This window comes from Nomascus leucogenys, chromosome 2 (genome assembly GCF_006542625.1).
Source record: "Nomascus leucogenys isolate Asia chromosome 2, Asia_NLE_v1, whole genome shotgun sequence".
In the NCBI taxonomy this organism is placed as follows: domain Eukaryota; kingdom Metazoa; phylum Chordata; class Mammalia; order Primates; family Hylobatidae; genus Nomascus; species Nomascus leucogenys.
In genome coordinates, this window is record NC_044382.1 from 32,894,126 (window position 1) to 32,910,656 (window position 16,531).

The following is a 16,531-nucleotide window of genomic DNA, read 5'->3' on the forward strand; positions in this document are numbered from 1 at the left end:
GCATATGATTTTTTTTCTTTCTTTCTTCATTTGAGAACTTTCACCTTTTCACTTACAGGAAACACATTGTGGCTTCTCTTCAACATATCTGAATTGCCAGCATCACTACTTTTGCACTTTGGGGCCCTTATGAAGTAAAATAAGAATTACTTGAACACAGGCACAGTGATACTGCAATGGTTGATCTGATAGCTCAGAGGGCTGCAGAGTGACTAATAGGCCAGTAGTGTCTACAGTGTGGATATCCTGGACAAAGAGATGATTCATGTGCCAGGACAGAAGATTTCATCACACTTCTCAGAATGTCATGCACTTAAAAACTTATGAAGTTTTTATTTCTGGAATTTTCCACTTAATATTTTTGGACCACAGTTGACTGTGGGTAACTGAAACTGTGGAAAACAAAACTACAGATAAGGGGTGACTATAAGCACTGCAGGCATTTTTTTTCTTTGCAAATAGTTGACTTAAAAACAGCCCATGGTTTATTTTTAGGCTATTATCTGTGTATAGAGATTTTATTTTTTTAATCATTTAGTAGCTTTCCTGTATGTAGCTTTTTTTTTCTGATTACTCTTTTTAATTTGTAGTGTTAAGTATGTGGAATTAAAACACAAATGTCACTTCCTAAACTTGCCGTGGACTTACTGTTCCTTCACCCCACAGGTAGTGCAAAGGATGAGGAGTGAAGCCAAGGTATCATATTTATGTTGCTTTTGTTAATGACAGCACTCTGGCTAACCTTGTACTTCATTCACCCACTGTGGGTTTTGTCCCCAAGAAATGATGACCATTGTTCAGTACTGAAAGGCTTTTAGTGGGAAGTGAAGGGCCCTCCATATTGGCATTACACAATGGAATTCTAATAGGCAGATATTGTGTTAAAGCAGAAATGCTTCCCTGTGGAATGTTTCTCTTCTGGCTTCTCCAGAGTGCACAAGGGAGCTTCACTTAGTGTCAGCAGAAAACAAAATTCATTTGCATACATGGGGAGGTGCTTTTTTTCTTACAGCAATTTCAGGAACTACATGTTCCCTGCCTCTTCTAAATTAATAAAATTAAAACCATGCAGATGTAGATGAAAATTATTTTTTGATTGTAGTAAGGAATGTGCCTAAGCTGACATGTCATTTTTTGGTAATTTGAGAAAACCCTATAAACACACCTTTTCAAGGAGATAGTATACGGAAGGCTCAGAGTCACAAAAATCAGGGTGTGAAGCTGGATTATGCTACTTTTTTTTTTTTTTTTTTTGAGATGGAGTCTCATTCTGTTGCTCAGGCTGGAGTGCAATGGCTTGATTTTGGCTCACTGCAACCTCCACCTCCCAGGTTCAAGTGATTCTCCAACTTCAGCCTCCTGACTAGCTGGGGCACATCACCATGCCTGGCTAAGTTTTGTATTTTTTGTGGAGATAGGGTTTCACCATCTTGGCCAGGCTGGTCTCAAACTCCTGACCTCAAGTGATCCACCCACCTCAGCCTCCCAAAGTGCTGGGTTTATAGGTGTCAGCCACTGTGCCTGGCCTGATTTTGCCACTTATTAATTGAGTGTCTTTGGTTACCTGTTTTAACCTAGCTGAACTTCATTTTTCTTATGTAATTGAGTTGTAGGTAGGATGTGAGGGTGAAGACATGTAATGTGCTCAACACAGTCTAGTAGATAGAGGCCTTAGCCTTCTTGCTAATTAGTTCTTTCCCTGGAACTGGATTCTAGTTCTGTCTCTGATGACCACTGTGACCTGAGGAAACCTGGTTTACCCTGCTGGGCCTAATAGTGTGAAACAGAAGTGTTAGTGACTCTTAGAGGTGATGTGAAGGGCAAGGCAAATGTGAACAAGCATGAGGTGAGCCCCTGCTGGTATTTCCTATAGGTCATCAGCCTCTAGCTGAATGTGGGGAGGTGCCTCACTGCAGAAGTCCCATTATGAGGGGCCCCTAGTCAGAGAGAGTCCATATATAAATCAGTAGCTACTTTTTAGGACACAGGAAGAATGGGAGGTAATGGTTAACAAAAGTCTGTTGTGTGCCAGTAGCTTTATATGTTGTCTCATTTAATCTTCAGGAGTGATCCTGCAGGGAAGTGTACTTATTCTCTTCCCTCCACCCATTTTCAGGCACAGAAACACATTCAGTGAGGCAAGTAAGCACTCATTGTGGAATGAGGTGGAGAAAATCCAGATTTAAATCCTAGGTCTGCCACTTGCTACCTACATGACTTTGAACAAGTCATTTATCTCTCCGAGGCTGAGTTTTCTTACCTGGAAATGGTGAGAGCAGAACTGTCTTACCTCACAGGACTATTGAGAGGGTTAAATGAGATAATGTAAGTAAAGTGTCAGCATACAGTAAGCCCATAATAAATTATCATTAGATTCAATATTGAGGTTTGGTGATATCGGTTTTTGACTGAAATATGGCTTTGAAAAATTCTATTTTGTTGAAAGGAAACACCTGACTTGAAGACACAGTAGACCGACCTTTTATATAAGGAAGATCATTGACTTACAGAATTGTATGAACCTGTGGGGAAGGAGAAGGGTAGAGATACAAGATAAAAGCAGAATTATGTGGGCAGCTGTTGGATTTATTTACTATTTGAGCATCAATTGGATTCATTTATTCTGTTAAAGACAATTTGTTGATAAAATGTACAAGCATGCTGCTAACCACTTTATCTCAGAATAGGGAAGAAAAAAGAGAAAATTATGACTGAGCTTAAGTCTGATTAATAGTGAAAAAATGGCTGATAAAGGGGAAATAATAGGAACCTTGTTGCTTTTCACTTGGGCACATTTGAGAGTACAGGAGTTAGTACTGGGATGCTCTGGTGCCAGCCACTAAAACAGTTCCTTACTCTTCAACGTGAGGAAGCACTGTCTCGTAATTAAGCACAGATGGTCTAAGGAACAGTATGCTTCCCATGAATGGAGATTTCCAGCAGGTAACAGATGATCAACTGTTATAAATGTCATGGATGGACATGGCACTGGGGGAGAGGCCATATTTTGCATGAAGTGCAAGTGAGGAAAAATAAAATTATATGCAGGTCAAATTTTTTAAAATTCAAAATGAAAATAGATTAATTGAGTCACATTGGAAGGTGGCGGAAGGAACTTTGTAAAATAGAAAAACACCAGCGACTTAAATCTTCATGTTAAGTTAGGGTTTATTTGAAAATCAGCAACATGGAAATGATTTATTAATTGATCTTTCATTCTGTTATTTGATTGCAGGAAATCTCTTTAAATCAGGTGGACCATTTTTGATTCTTTGCTTAGAGTTTCCTATCTGGACTAGAAAATATAAGGTCCTTTCCAATTTTTAGACTTTATTATTTGAGGATATATTCTTTTCCATTATAAATTGTGAGAATTAAATATTCTCTTTAAGGAGAGAGAAAGCTTTATAATGTGAAGCAAAGACATCTGAATTATTGTATCAGTTTAATGTTCTGCAGTTACACCTAAAGATTTTGGGTTACTTATAAAAATAAAAATGAATCTTAAGAGTTTATTAGCTACTATGGGAAAATTATATTGAAGCCATACATTCTAGCAGGCTATTTCTAATTGAAAAACATTGTCTTTAAAACAGTTTGTAGATGGGATTAGATATTGATTCATATATTAAGATTCATGTTATTTTGTTTGGGAGCAGGACTAAAATACCTGACTTATTTATTAGGCTCTTTGAATACAGCCGATAAAGAAAGGAAGAAAAGCTCTTGCTATGTACCTGCTATGGTTTGAATGTGTCCCCCCAAAGCACGTGTTGGAAACTTAATCCTTGGTGCAACGGTGTTGGAAGTGACCTAATGAGAAGTGTTTAGATAGTGAGGGCTCCACCCCTTTGAATGGATTCATGCCAATTATAAAAGGGCTTGAAACTGTGAGTTCAATCTCTTGGTTTCTTGTACATGCTCTCTTGCCAAGTGGTACCTTCTGCCATGTTATAACACAGCAAGAAGGCCCTTGCCAGATGCACTCCCTCAATCTTAGACTTCCCAGCCTCCAGCACCGTAAGCCAAATAAACTTTTTTTTGTTTACAAATCACTCAGCCTCTAGTATTCTGTTACAGCAGCACAACACAGACTAGTTCCAACGGTGTAGTGGGGGTTTTCACTTTTGCATTCTCATTTAAACTTCCCATCCCCACAGTGTAGTAAGATTTAGGGTCCTGGATTCTTAAGCCTGATTGTCTCCTGTCAAATTGAGGTTTAGTTACTGTGTGATTTTGAACAGGTTGTTTAATTTCTCTGAGCCTTGGTCTCATCCAAAAAAAAAAAAAAAGGGGAGATGGGAGGGTAAAATAAGTGATTGCAGGCAAAGTGCTTGGCATACTGTATGTGCCAATGAATTTTAACTGTTTATTTTAGATTATTATTAGGTGTTATTCCACTTTCTAGATAAAGTTCTGCATCTAGAAGGATTAGACAGCATCAGATTAAAAGTTGCATAAAAGTTGCTTTATTGTGGTAGAAGATCTCTTCATGAAGAAGTGTCATGCAGTATTCTCTTACCTTTTGATGAGAAAACTGGATGTAGATCCCTTCCCCCTTTCCTCCCTTCATCTCTTCCTTCCTCCCATGCAGTTCCCACTCCCATCCATTTTTTTTCATGCTTTTTTTTGAGATGGAATCTTGCTCTTATTGCCCAGGCTGGAGTGCAGTGGTGCGATCTCGGCTCACCGCAATCTTCGCCTCCCAGGTTCAAGCAATTCTCCTGCCTCAGCCTCCCAAGTAGCTGGGATTACAGGCATGCATCACCACACCCGGCTAATTTTGTATTTTTAGTAGAGACGGCGTTTCTCCATGTTGGTCAGGCTGGTCTTGAACTCCTGACCTCAGGTGATCCACCTGCCTCAGCCTCCCAAAGTGCTGGGATTACAGGCGTGAGCCACCGCGCCAGGCCACTCCCATCCATTTTCTTAAGCCTCCTTCTGCTTGGTCTTTCTCTTTGTGTGTCACACTTACGACTAGACTTTGGGTCTTACTCAAATCCCTCTTTTTCAAGTGGCTTCTGCAAGTCCTTCCTTCCTGCAACATTAGTTTCTACTTCCCTTCTTCCATTATACAGTCACTTAGCAACAGGGATACATTCTGAGAAATATATTATTAGACGATTTTGTCGTTGTACAAACCTCATAGAGTGCACGTCCACAAACCTAGATGGTAGAGCCTACAAATAGGCTATATGGTACAGCCAGTTGCTCCTAGGCTATAAATCTGTACTCATGTACTGTACCGAATACTGTAGGCAACTGTAACACAATGATAACTGTTTGTGTATCCAAACATAGCTAAATATACGAAACAGTAGAGTAAACATGGTATAAAAGATTAAAAAAAGGGTATACCTGTATAGGACACTTACTGTGAATGAAGCTTGCAGGATTGGAAGTTGCTCTGGGTGGGTGAGTCAGTAAGTGGTGAGTAGGAAGGCATAGGACTTTACTGGACATTACTGTGCATTACTGCAGATTTATAAACCCTTTGCACTTAGGCTACACTACATTATAAACAAATACTTTTGTTTCTTCAATAACAAAATAACCTTAGCTTGCTTTAACATTTTTTACTTTATAAAATTGTAAATTTTAACTTTTTGACTATTTTGTTATAACCCTTAGCTTAAAATGCAAACACATTGCACAGGTATGCAAAAGTATTTTTTCTTTATATCCTTATTCTAGAAACTTTTTTCTATTTTAAAAATTTTTAATTTTAATTTTAATTTTTTAAACTTTTTTGTTAAAAGCAAAGGCATATACGTTCACACATTAGCCTAGGCCTACACAGAATCAGGATCATCAATCTCATTGTCTTTCACCTTCACATCTTGTCCCATTGGAAAGTCTTCAGGGGCAGTAACATGGAGCTGTCATCTGCTGTGATAACAATGCCTTCTTCTGGTATACCTCCTGAAGGACCTGCCTGAGGCTTTTACAGTTAACATTTTTTCAGAGACAGGGTCTCTCACTTTGTTGCCCAGGCTGTAGTGCAGTGGCATAATCATAGTTCACTGCAGCCTCAGACTCCTGAACTCAAGTGATCCTAAAGAGGTAAGACTACAGGCTTGTGTCACTGCATCTGGCTAATTAATTTTTTTTTTTTTTCTTGTAGAGAAGGGGTCTTACTATGTTGCCAAGGCTGGTCTCAAACTCCTGGCCTTAAGCAATCCTCCCACCTCAGCCTCTCCCAAAGTGCCACCATGCCTAGCCCTATAGTTAATTTTTTTTTTCATAGTAGAAGTACATTCTAAAATGATAAAAAGTACAACATAATATATAAACCAGTAGTATAGTCATTTATCATAATTATCAAGTATTATGGTGTTATAATTGTATGTGCTATACTTTTATACAACTGACAGTGCAATAGGTTTGTTTACACCAATGTCACCACATGAGGAATGTGTTGGGCTATGATGCTATGACAGCTACAAGGTCACCAGGTGATACGATTTTTTTCAGCTCCTGTACAGTCTTATGGGACCACCATCATATATATCATCTGTCATTGACTGAAACGTCATCAAGCAGCACATTACTGTACTTTTTTCTTTTAAAAGTCATAGTGTTTCTCAGAGGCTGTCTTGCCTTTCGGTTATTTTTAATTCCTCTATTTCCTCTGAAGAGGCCAATGGCCCATTGAGTAGAGGCTTCTTGTCTTATCTGCATCCCTGTTCCACATAGCTTCCCTGCCCTTCCTTACACACAGTGGGCGCATCAGTTCATGGTGTTTACTCCAAAGCCATGACCCACAAGAAAGCATTATTTCCAGTGGGGGTCTTTAATACCAATCTTTTATCACTGATAATTAAATGAGCAATTCTCTTTTGTTAAGAGTTCCCTGTGGATGCACCTTTTGAGAACTGCTTCAGAAAATTTTTGTTTGGTCTAGTATTACTCTCTTCCAAGCCTTCTACATAAATCAGAGCTTCTCAAGGAAGGATCAGTTTTATAGCAAAGTAAATATACTGTTTGAAGTTAGCCACCTTTAGTTTCAACTTATTCCTGATCCTCTTAAGACAAGTTTGTGTTTTTAGTAATAATCAGCTATTTCTCAGAGACTCTTAGGGTGTAGAATTTGTGAAGTGTTTTGAATCTGACTCTGAGACTCCTTTGCGGGGATACATTTGGCCAGCACAGCTCTGGTATTAGGGAAATGAACCTGCAAGATAGCTCACTTATCTGTACATTGGCAAATAGAGAAAGATAGCCTTGTAATAGAGAAAAAAAATCTCAGAGGAGAAAGAAATAATAAAATCAAGCTGGTTTATGGTTTGTCAGTCCAAAAACCTTTTAAGCCTTATCTGTAAATGTAGGTCCACTTAATGTTTGTTCTGCATTTCAGGCATCATTGCGTGATAAGTGGTGTAAATTTAGCCCCTTTAAGCCTGATCTCCTGGGGGTTGAGATTTAAGCGTTGGAACTTTATTTGAAAGGACTCTATTGATTGGGCTTTGATTTGGTCCTTCTTTACCAAAGAGAGGTACTAAATCATGGCTTAGCTTCCCTGTTAGGTGTTTTTTTTCTTTTTTATTTATTTTATAGGCCTCTCTCTCCCTGCCCCCATTCTCCGTGTTCCATTTCTAACTGTTCTGCTTAAAAAGACTAAAGTGCTATGAGAGAGGGGGGAAAAAGAGAAAGAAAAACCAACTGTCACCCTGTGAACTTAATTGATTCAATAAATAACATCTTTCAATTCCCAAGGAAAACCTCAGTCTTCACTTATGTCAATTAGTGTTCAGTTCAATAAGTGGTGGAGGTCTTAATTTAGATGGATGGGAAAGTTTGCAGGTCCTTACCTCCTAGGGAAAGACTGTGCTTTTCTTATTTTAAAGTCATACTGTCTGGATTTATGCTCTACTCTGTAAAAAGAAGCTTGAAAGAGAATTAATGTGATAGTTTTTATTCTTCCTGAAAATAGAAAGAAGACATTTAATTATTGTCCAGAGATTTGTTAGAATAAAAAAGTGAAATGAGGGAATGAAAATTTTCTGGAATCTATTAGACTGTAAACTCCATGAGGGCAGGAACTATCTTGTTCATTCACCATTTAATCTCTAGTGCACATAGTAGGTGCATAGTATATATTTGTTAACTGGATCTGTTTTTAAGGCAATAAGAACAAAAAGGGGGCACAATGCAGGTTTTCTGTTAAGAATTTAGTTAATTTTCATTTCACTGGTTGTTTCATCCCTTGGCCCCAATCCCCTTTCCCCTAATTCTTTTCTTTTCTTTTTTTTTTTTTTTTTTTTTTGAGACAGAGTCTCACTCTGTCACCAGGCTGGAGTGCAGTGGCATGATCTTGGCTCACTGCAACCTTTGCCTCACTGGTTAAGCAATTCTCTGGTCTTAGCCTCCTGAGTAGCTGGGACTACAGGCGCCCACCACCACGCCCAGCTAATTTTTGTATTTTTAGTAGAGACAGGGTTTCACCATGTTGGCCAGGATTGTCTCCATCTCGACCTCGTGATCCACCTGCCTCGGCCTCCCAAAGTACTGGGATTACAGGCATGAGCCACCGTGCCTGGCCTCCCCTAATTCTTTACATGGCAGGTACCTCTTAAGAGTGCAGTATATACTATATCTTCAGAAATGATTAAGGATAACCTATTTAATCAATTCCAAGACCGTCAGAGTTGGAAGAGATGGTGTAAAGCTGCTATTTACAAATTCTAGTAAATGAACTGGTTGTGTTTCAGAATCATTGAAATGGGATAGTTCCCTGACCCCTTCCCATGACTTATGAAGGGGTTGGCTCATTTACTCAGCAAGCAGCTCTCAACCCCTTGCAAAAGGGGGAGCACACAGGTGAGCAGATGCAGATGCCAGGATGAGTGCTTTTGGGCAACCAGCAGGAGCAGAACTCTGTGCGGGCCTATGGAAGCATCTAGAGGTTGCCTGTGACCCTCAGAACCCCAGAGAGTGCATGTTATAGTGTGCTCTTTTAGCTTTGTCATTCATGGATGGCTTAAGTGTTAAACAGCTCAGTGGAGGGTCAGTGTGACAGCCTCTTGCACTCACACCCAGGTCCTTGTCCTGTGTCCAGGAAGAATCAGGTGGTGTAAGTGAATTGAAGGGTGGTGAATGTGAAGGATTTTACTGAGCAGTGGAAGTGGCTCTCAGTGGGATGGGGAGCTGGAAAGGGGATGGAGTGGAAAGGTCATCTTCCCCTGGAGTTTGGCTGTCCCTGGCTGAATTCTTCTCCAAGGTTCTGCCATCAGGCCATCCCTCTGAAGTCAAGCTGCTTCACTCCAATGTCCAGCTGCTTCTTCTCCTCTCTCCTCTGCCACTCTGCCACTCCACCAGTGGTGCCTGGGGTTTTTATGGGTACAGGATGGGGGGTGGGGTGGGCCAGGGTGGTTTTGGAAAAGGCAACATTCATGTGGGAAAACAGGAATGCGTATTCTGACTTTGTGCCACAGGATCAGGCTTGAGGGTGTGGCCCTCACCAGGGACTGCCCTTTTCTACCCAGTATTTTCCTTCTGCCTGTCCTTATCAACATGAAGTATGTTATACACATACAGACTCAGGCCTGAGCCTTGAAATTTCTGACTGAGTCAAACACACTCTTGGGTAGACTCTTGGGAGTCTGTTTTCTTTTGTGACTTCCCTTAGTAATGCTAGAGTGCAGCTGGGTATAGAAAGCACTAATCCCGTCTAGCTCTCAGTGCCCTGACCTCTGTGGTCTATGTTACTCCTTGGTAAAAGTGATCAGCGTAAGGTACCTAGCGGAATGATTGGTGGAGCTGTGACTAGAACTCAGGTCTCCTACCTCTGACAGTGGTGCTCCTGGTCCTATAGTTTGCTGCTTTGGTTTAGCAAACACTCCTTACTACTCAGCATTCTCTCAAGATCCAGTAATACTTTTTCCTTCCAAGAGAATGGTAGTATTTGTGGTGATGGCCAGGCAGAATCTGAAGGACCTTCTGAATCCTCAAGGAAATACTAACTTTAGTTTAGTCTACTTTGGTGTTAAATATATTTTATTGTCTTCTCTAGTGATGCCTTTGATTACCCTCCGTCCCCATCCCTGGGCTCAGATCCCAAGTAGGAAGTCCCTGCCTTTTTCCTGCAGGCCAACTTGGTGTTCACAGCCCTGCCTAATCATAAGAGGATCATATGGGTGCCTGTTAAGGGTATAGAGCTCTGGTGTCTGCTTGAGTCCCATTAAATCAGAATTTTCCTGGGAGGGGCCTGGGGATCTGTATTTTAAGTTCCCCTTATCATTATTCTTCTCTGCAATAATTCTTAGGCTCAGGTCTCTGAAAATAGCAGCTCCCTTTCCCATGGATCCAACTTTGATGTACTGGAGACCTCAGTATATAATTGCATCATAACCCTGTCTTCCCACTTGAAGGTTTATCCTCTGGTCTGTAAAACTTGTCCTTTAAGGAGGAAAGGAATTTATGCTTTCTTCCAAGGTAGAATTTTTCTGGACAGGATGCTGAGTAGACAGGTGGGTATGGACAGTAGCAGAATGAACATTGCAAGAAGGTTCATGGAGGCCTTTGAAAAGGAAGAAGGTGCCTGTGCTCTTTCCCTGGCTTTATTACTTAATAGTTGTGGGACTTCGGGCAAATTATTTAAACCTTTTTGAATTTCTGTTTCTTCATCAGTAAAATGTGGGTAAGGATAGTACTTATTTGGAGGTTTTATGTGTATTAAGGTGTCCTAGGTCAGCTTTTGGGGCACAGACTCAGTTTGAGATTTGCCTGCAGGTGGTATTGGAGAGCACACTCAGGAATAACTCTTGTCATGGGGTATGGGAAGGGATTTTTGAACTGCAATGCACTTGGAACAGGTCTTAGCTGATCCCTTGGGGAGCTTTGAGGGTTGGATGCTCCTCAGAGTTGTCCCAAATTAAGGGAAGGGGGCCAGGTCTTTATACCCCTGTACCTACCAGTCATCCAATGATATAGGCTGCCCCTGGAGGGACATGACTTCAGGTAAGGCAGTTCCCTTTGGCTGAGGGTGGCTGTGTGCCAGCAGCAGCCTACAGTCTTGGTGGAAAGGGAAGGAGTGCTTTAGTTCTGGGAGGGGTCTCAGTGGTACACCATAGCACTAGCTACCCCCGGGTAATGCACATAAAACCCCAGCAGTGAATCTAGCATATTTGTAAATGTTCAATGAATATTAACTACTGCCATTATCATTCTAGCTCTGGCAGGGCCACTTTCAAGAAGTTATTTAACTACTCTTGGGCTGTTTTCTTATGTTTAAAATGGAGATCATAAGCTCCATTCTGCCTGTGTCCCTGAGTAGTTCTGAGCACATGCGGAGATAACGTATGTGAAATTGCTGAGTAAAATATTATAAAAATGTCAGGTATGGCTATGAGCCTACTTTGTTGAAATGAATATATGGCCATGACCTGGATTCTTTGAAGGGAAAAGGTTGTGATAAATATAAAAGTACTTGTCTGTGAAATAGGGCATTTTAATTTTTTTTTCCTTCTTTCTATAGGGAATTAGGATCATGGAGATGCTGCTAAAGGAACAGTGTGGTACCCCCTTAGCTGAATAAAGAATCATCAGTGAGTACCAAAAGCAAAGTCAGAATTATTTACGCAAGCCATGTTTTCATGCTTATCAACCTGGTATTCTACAGCAGCCTCCCTGGGCTATTCACACTGCACATTTCCCAGTTATATGCACAGAATACTATTTCACAGGTGTTTTATCTCTTCAGTACTTTTATTTACTTGGTTCTTTGATTTTCAGAGCAGTTTTGTATTACATGCTGGGTTACAACTCTATTCAAATTGTTAAAACTGTTGCACAATCTACCATGATTGAGAGCCTCAAGGTGTCATAGATTTGTAAAGCCTGCAGCTCAGATTAACTGAAGCTTAATGTTTTTGTTCTGAAAATAATCAAAGGAAGGCTTTAAAAATGTAATTGGAGCAGGAAGAGAAACAAAGAAGGGGCATGTTGATTGGCCAGTGAAACAGATATCTCTTATTAGTCATATGTATTTCCACTGATTGTGAGTAGCTGCCTGAAATGCTATTGAAAGGGATTCTGAGGTCTTGAGAGTAATTCCCAGGCTCTGGGTAAGAGTGCCTTGATGGTTAACAGTGTCTGCCATGGGCACAGGATGAAAGGAGGGATAGCACTCATGCCGAAGCATGTGCCACATCTAGTTTAGGGCAAATGGTATAGGGTTGACAGATAGTGGGGGATTGCAGAACTACTCAACTCCCTACCCCCACCCCCTAAATTTCTATTGTGTGAATCAGGGAGAATGGTCTTTATAGTGGAAAGGGCAGGGCAGAGTTATTTAAGAGAGAATCAAAGCCCCAAATAAATGAGTATGATAGATTTACATCTTACAGAATTTATAGGCCTTAGGTTTTTTTGTTTTTGTTTGTTTGTTTGTTTGAGATGGAGTCTTGCTCTGTTGCCCAGGCTGGAGTGCAGTGGTACAATCTTGGCTCACTGCAACCTCCACCTCCCTGCAACCTCCGCCTCTCAGGTTCAAGCGATTCTCCTGCTTCAGCCTCCCAAGTAGCAGGAACTACAGGTGTGCACCACCATGCCCGGCTGATTTTTGTATTTTTAGTAGAGATTGGGTTTCGCCATGCTGGCCAGGCTGGTCTTGAACTCTTGCCCTTGTGATCCACCTGCCTCAGCCTCCCAAAGTGCTAGGATTACAGGCGTGAGCCACTGTGCCCAGCCAGGCCTTAGGTTTTTAACATCTGAGGGTTGAAACCTTTGAATAAAACAAACTTTGCCTTGGGTAATGTAGAATTACCTCAAGTTTTCTTGTGTTGGTTTAAAAGTTGAGACACATGGTCTTGTGTAAGCAACCTGGCATTCTAATTGTGATAAACAATAAAGTTTGAGAGCAGTTAAGCAAAAAGAAGCAAAAGGAACATCATATACAAGCACCTTGGCATGCAAAGCATGCTGTCCAGACCTGTGAATGAACATTATTTGCAGAATTGTAAAGTCTTTCTGCTTATTTGCAGGTTGGACTACATTTTGATTAATATTAAACCTCTGTATACTTAATACATATTAATAGATTCCTTTATTGAAAAAGCTAAACAAGATAATTTCATTTAGCATAGGCATACACATAGCAGGTGCTCATAAATGTTGGAATTGAATCTAAATGTGGTTTACTCCTACACCCACCCTGTTCCTTAAAAAATTATAGAGAACAACTTGGCCACATCTCCCTGTTTTTCTCAGCTAGCATATTTGTGAGGCTCACTAAGCACCTCTTGTACTTGCATGCTTAGGCACAGATCCCATCTTACTCTGGGGGGTGGGATCACAAGTCAGCTCCAAGGTAAATGAGGGAATGAGGGGTTTCCATTTCCATGGGAAGGGTATACACCTATTGGTTATCAAACTTCAAATTAGTGTTTTTGAAACTTTCTTGAGCATCAGAGTCATCTGGAGGATTTGTTAACACAGATTGGTGGGCCCCACTCCCCAAGCTCTGATTCAGTAGGTCTGAAATGGGGCCTGAGCATTTGTTTCTAACAGATTTCCAGGTGATGGTGGTCCTGGTCCTGGGGCCACACTTTGAGAATGGCAGTTTTAAATGAGTTCACATCTCTGGGTGGAGAAAGATGAAATGCCAGGGCACTGAGAAAGCTAATAGCTAGGAGTTAGATATTGTTGTCATGTATTCAGTCAACTTTTGCTTAATAGGAAGAATGATATTCTTTGTATAGCTTTTCCCTGATTTTAGCATCTCAGCTTCTTGTTTGCCCCCTTTTTTGTTGCTTAAATGTGGCCAGGCTCCACCCTGGAGCAAATGCAGTTGAAAAGAGGGGAGGTGAGATTCACATCAACTTGTACTTTAAATCAATTTGGATTTAAATTGTTGGTAGTGAAGATGAGTAAATTAAACAAGTTTACAGCATTACCTATTGTCTTGTTACCCATGTTCTGTGTTTTGTTTTGTTTTCTTTTGAGACAGGGTCTTACTGTTCTGTCACCCAGGCTGGGGTGTAGTAGCGCAATCACGGCTCACCACAGCCTTGACCACTGGGGCTCAAGCAATCCTCACACCTCCACCCCCTTAGTAGCTGGGACCATAGGCGTGCACCACCACACCTGGCTAATTTTTTCCTTTTTTATAGAGATGAAGTCTCCCTATGTTGCCCAGGCTGGTGTGTTTGTTTGTTTGTCCTGTGGTTGAGGGCTAAGCCATGAACTCAGGGCATCGTATTGTTTATGAAAAGCAACTTATTCTCCTCTCTTAAGTGAAATAGTCGAGGTCTGAATATAACCAGGAGTTTAGTACAGGACAGTTGCATTTAATGCATTCAATGCAATGAAATTTTCTGAAGGATTTATATAATTCAAACTCAAAATTCATGACCGGTTTTCTCAGAGGAGTAACTGTAAAGTAGGGGATATATGTATATGTATGTACGTACTCTTACCACATAAATCTACAATTTGATGTTGCATCGAATGCTGCCAGCTTATTCCTTTCGTTTTCTCCCATTTTCTTGACTGTTTTTACAAAGTTTTTCAAGTTTGAAATGCGCCTATTTTAATGGAACTTTTTAATTTCTCAGAATTAACTATATGGAAAATGGAGGGGGTGGTTGTCGGTGGGGGTACTACTGTTTTCATGAGTTGTAAAATGCTACATTAAAAGAAGTGGGGGAAATTAGCTCTATAGCTATAATAAAGTAGAGGTCAAAAAACTACATACAGCCTGTAAACCAAATTTAGCCTGCTGCCTGCTTTTATAAATAAAGTTTTATTGGAACACAACTATGCTCCTATGCTCAAAGCTACAACTGCAGAGTTGAGTAGTTATAACAATGACCTTACAGCTGCAAGCATAAAATATTTACTGTCTGGTCCTTGAAGAAAATTTTTGCCTACTGAGTTAGTGTCCTAAATTCACATCAAGGAGTGTTGTGGTGATTGTTTGGCCTTTTAAAATACAGTGTTTGATCACGTCTTACCCCTAAAGTTTATAGTTTGACAGTTTGTTTTTCTTGCATTAGCTCTAACGTCAACACTTTGTGAAGACTTGGCTGATTTTATATTAAGACATAAAAAGGTATTAAAATGATAATAACAGGAAGTTAAAATGCCAGCAACAGTGGTCACTAAAATTGCTCATAAAGTTCCAATGCACGTACACAATGGAGTAGACATATAGGCATTTAGTTTGGCACATAAAGTGGCACTGTGATGAGGCTGTAGGGTAGGTGCTATTTATAATTTACTCAATTTGCCCGCTTTGGAATTTTGCAATTTTTAATACTTAAAAGACGTTTTGTGGGATTTGCAGAAATGTGCGTAAAGAGACAATATCATATCACATTTTAATTTTTCATAATTTAAATTCACATAGAAAGTGACTACATTCTACATTGTACCTAATATTAAAGATACTTCACAGAACTCTCTGACCTGTATGTCCAAGTGGGCATTTGAAAATTAGAAAGCTTAGAAGGTGATTTTTGTCATGAGCCAAAATGGAGACACATAAATCTCACTAACCAATATGCTTGTGGCGTTGCTGTTGACACATCCATTTGATAGATTTTTGATTTCCTGTCGTTTTTGAATAAAACAATGCTGACATCTGTCTGTTCTTGCCACTGGCAGTTGGGAGATCAGGCTTGGTGAGATTTGACAACATAGCAGAGTTCTATCACATTGGAATGATTAAGACCTCGATTTTAGCTATATCTTAACTCCTCTCTGAACCAGCTCCTTTGGGTAGTTGGACTTAATAAAATGAGGTGCTTTCCTTGTTCGAAGATCATTAGGAGGGAGAAATGCAATTTCAAGAATTATCCGTAGTGATAGAATTCAAGTGGACTCTGAAGAGTTGCTTCAGAAAAGAGGGCAAATAAGTATTGATTGGTGAGACATGTTTACGAGGTGATAAAGCCTGTTTGCTTTCTCTTGCAGGAGAGCTGTATCCGTGTCTACTTTTTTATTTTTATTTTTATTTTTTGAGAATCACTTCTTGGCCACAACACATCACAGACACAGTTTCTGGAATACAGGTTTGAGGATGCAGTGTTGGCAGCTTCAAGAAGAGAAGACCTTCTTGCCAGGACATAAAATGTTACCCTCCTCTGGGAGCCTGCTTCGAATAGTGGGACTCAGGGAGATAAGACCTTCTTGCTGGATTTTTATGACACAATCTCTTTATAATTTTACAAATAAAGGAAAAAAGACCCATGTAAGTTATGTGTGCCCTTCCTCAGGGTGTTCTGCTGGTTGTCTGATGATGGTGTCAGGGCAGCTAAGGACAGGATAAAGGCCTAGAGAGGGTGCTTGTGCCCTTGTGTTATCAGCACCATTGTTCACAGGATTTGTGAGGGGATTCTGGAACCAATAAGGGAGTTGAATTGGTACCTGATTCACGGGTGGACTGGAACAAACAGGAATGTACCAGACCTATGTTGAAGCTAAGCTGCATTTATAATAATGTTTAAGATTCTCAGAAATTAGGAGATTTTTATCCTTTCCATAAGTCATATGTAACTGCCATAAGTATAGCTTTTAGAATGTAATATGT

At 40.3% G+C, this 16,531-nt stretch overlaps 1 protein-coding gene across 3 annotated transcripts in view; it reads left to right on the forward strand.

Moving 5' to 3' along the window:
• The window catches only part of PRELID2 (PRELI domain containing 2), a 75,532-nt gene extending 59,336 nt beyond the window's left edge, over positions 1-16,196 (forward strand). For all 3 annotated transcript variants that reach the window (XM_003266572.4, XM_003266573.3, XM_003266574.3), the window contains 2 exons: positions 11,477-11,546; positions 15,916-16,196. In XM_003266572.4, the coding sequence (XP_003266620.1) occupies positions 11,477-11,536 (60 nt within the window). In that variant the 3' untranslated portion in view covers positions 11,537-11,546; positions 15,916-16,196. The remainder of the gene's footprint in view (positions 1-11,476; positions 11,547-15,915) is intronic.
• The last annotated feature ends 335 nt before the right edge of the window (positions 16,197-16,531 follow it).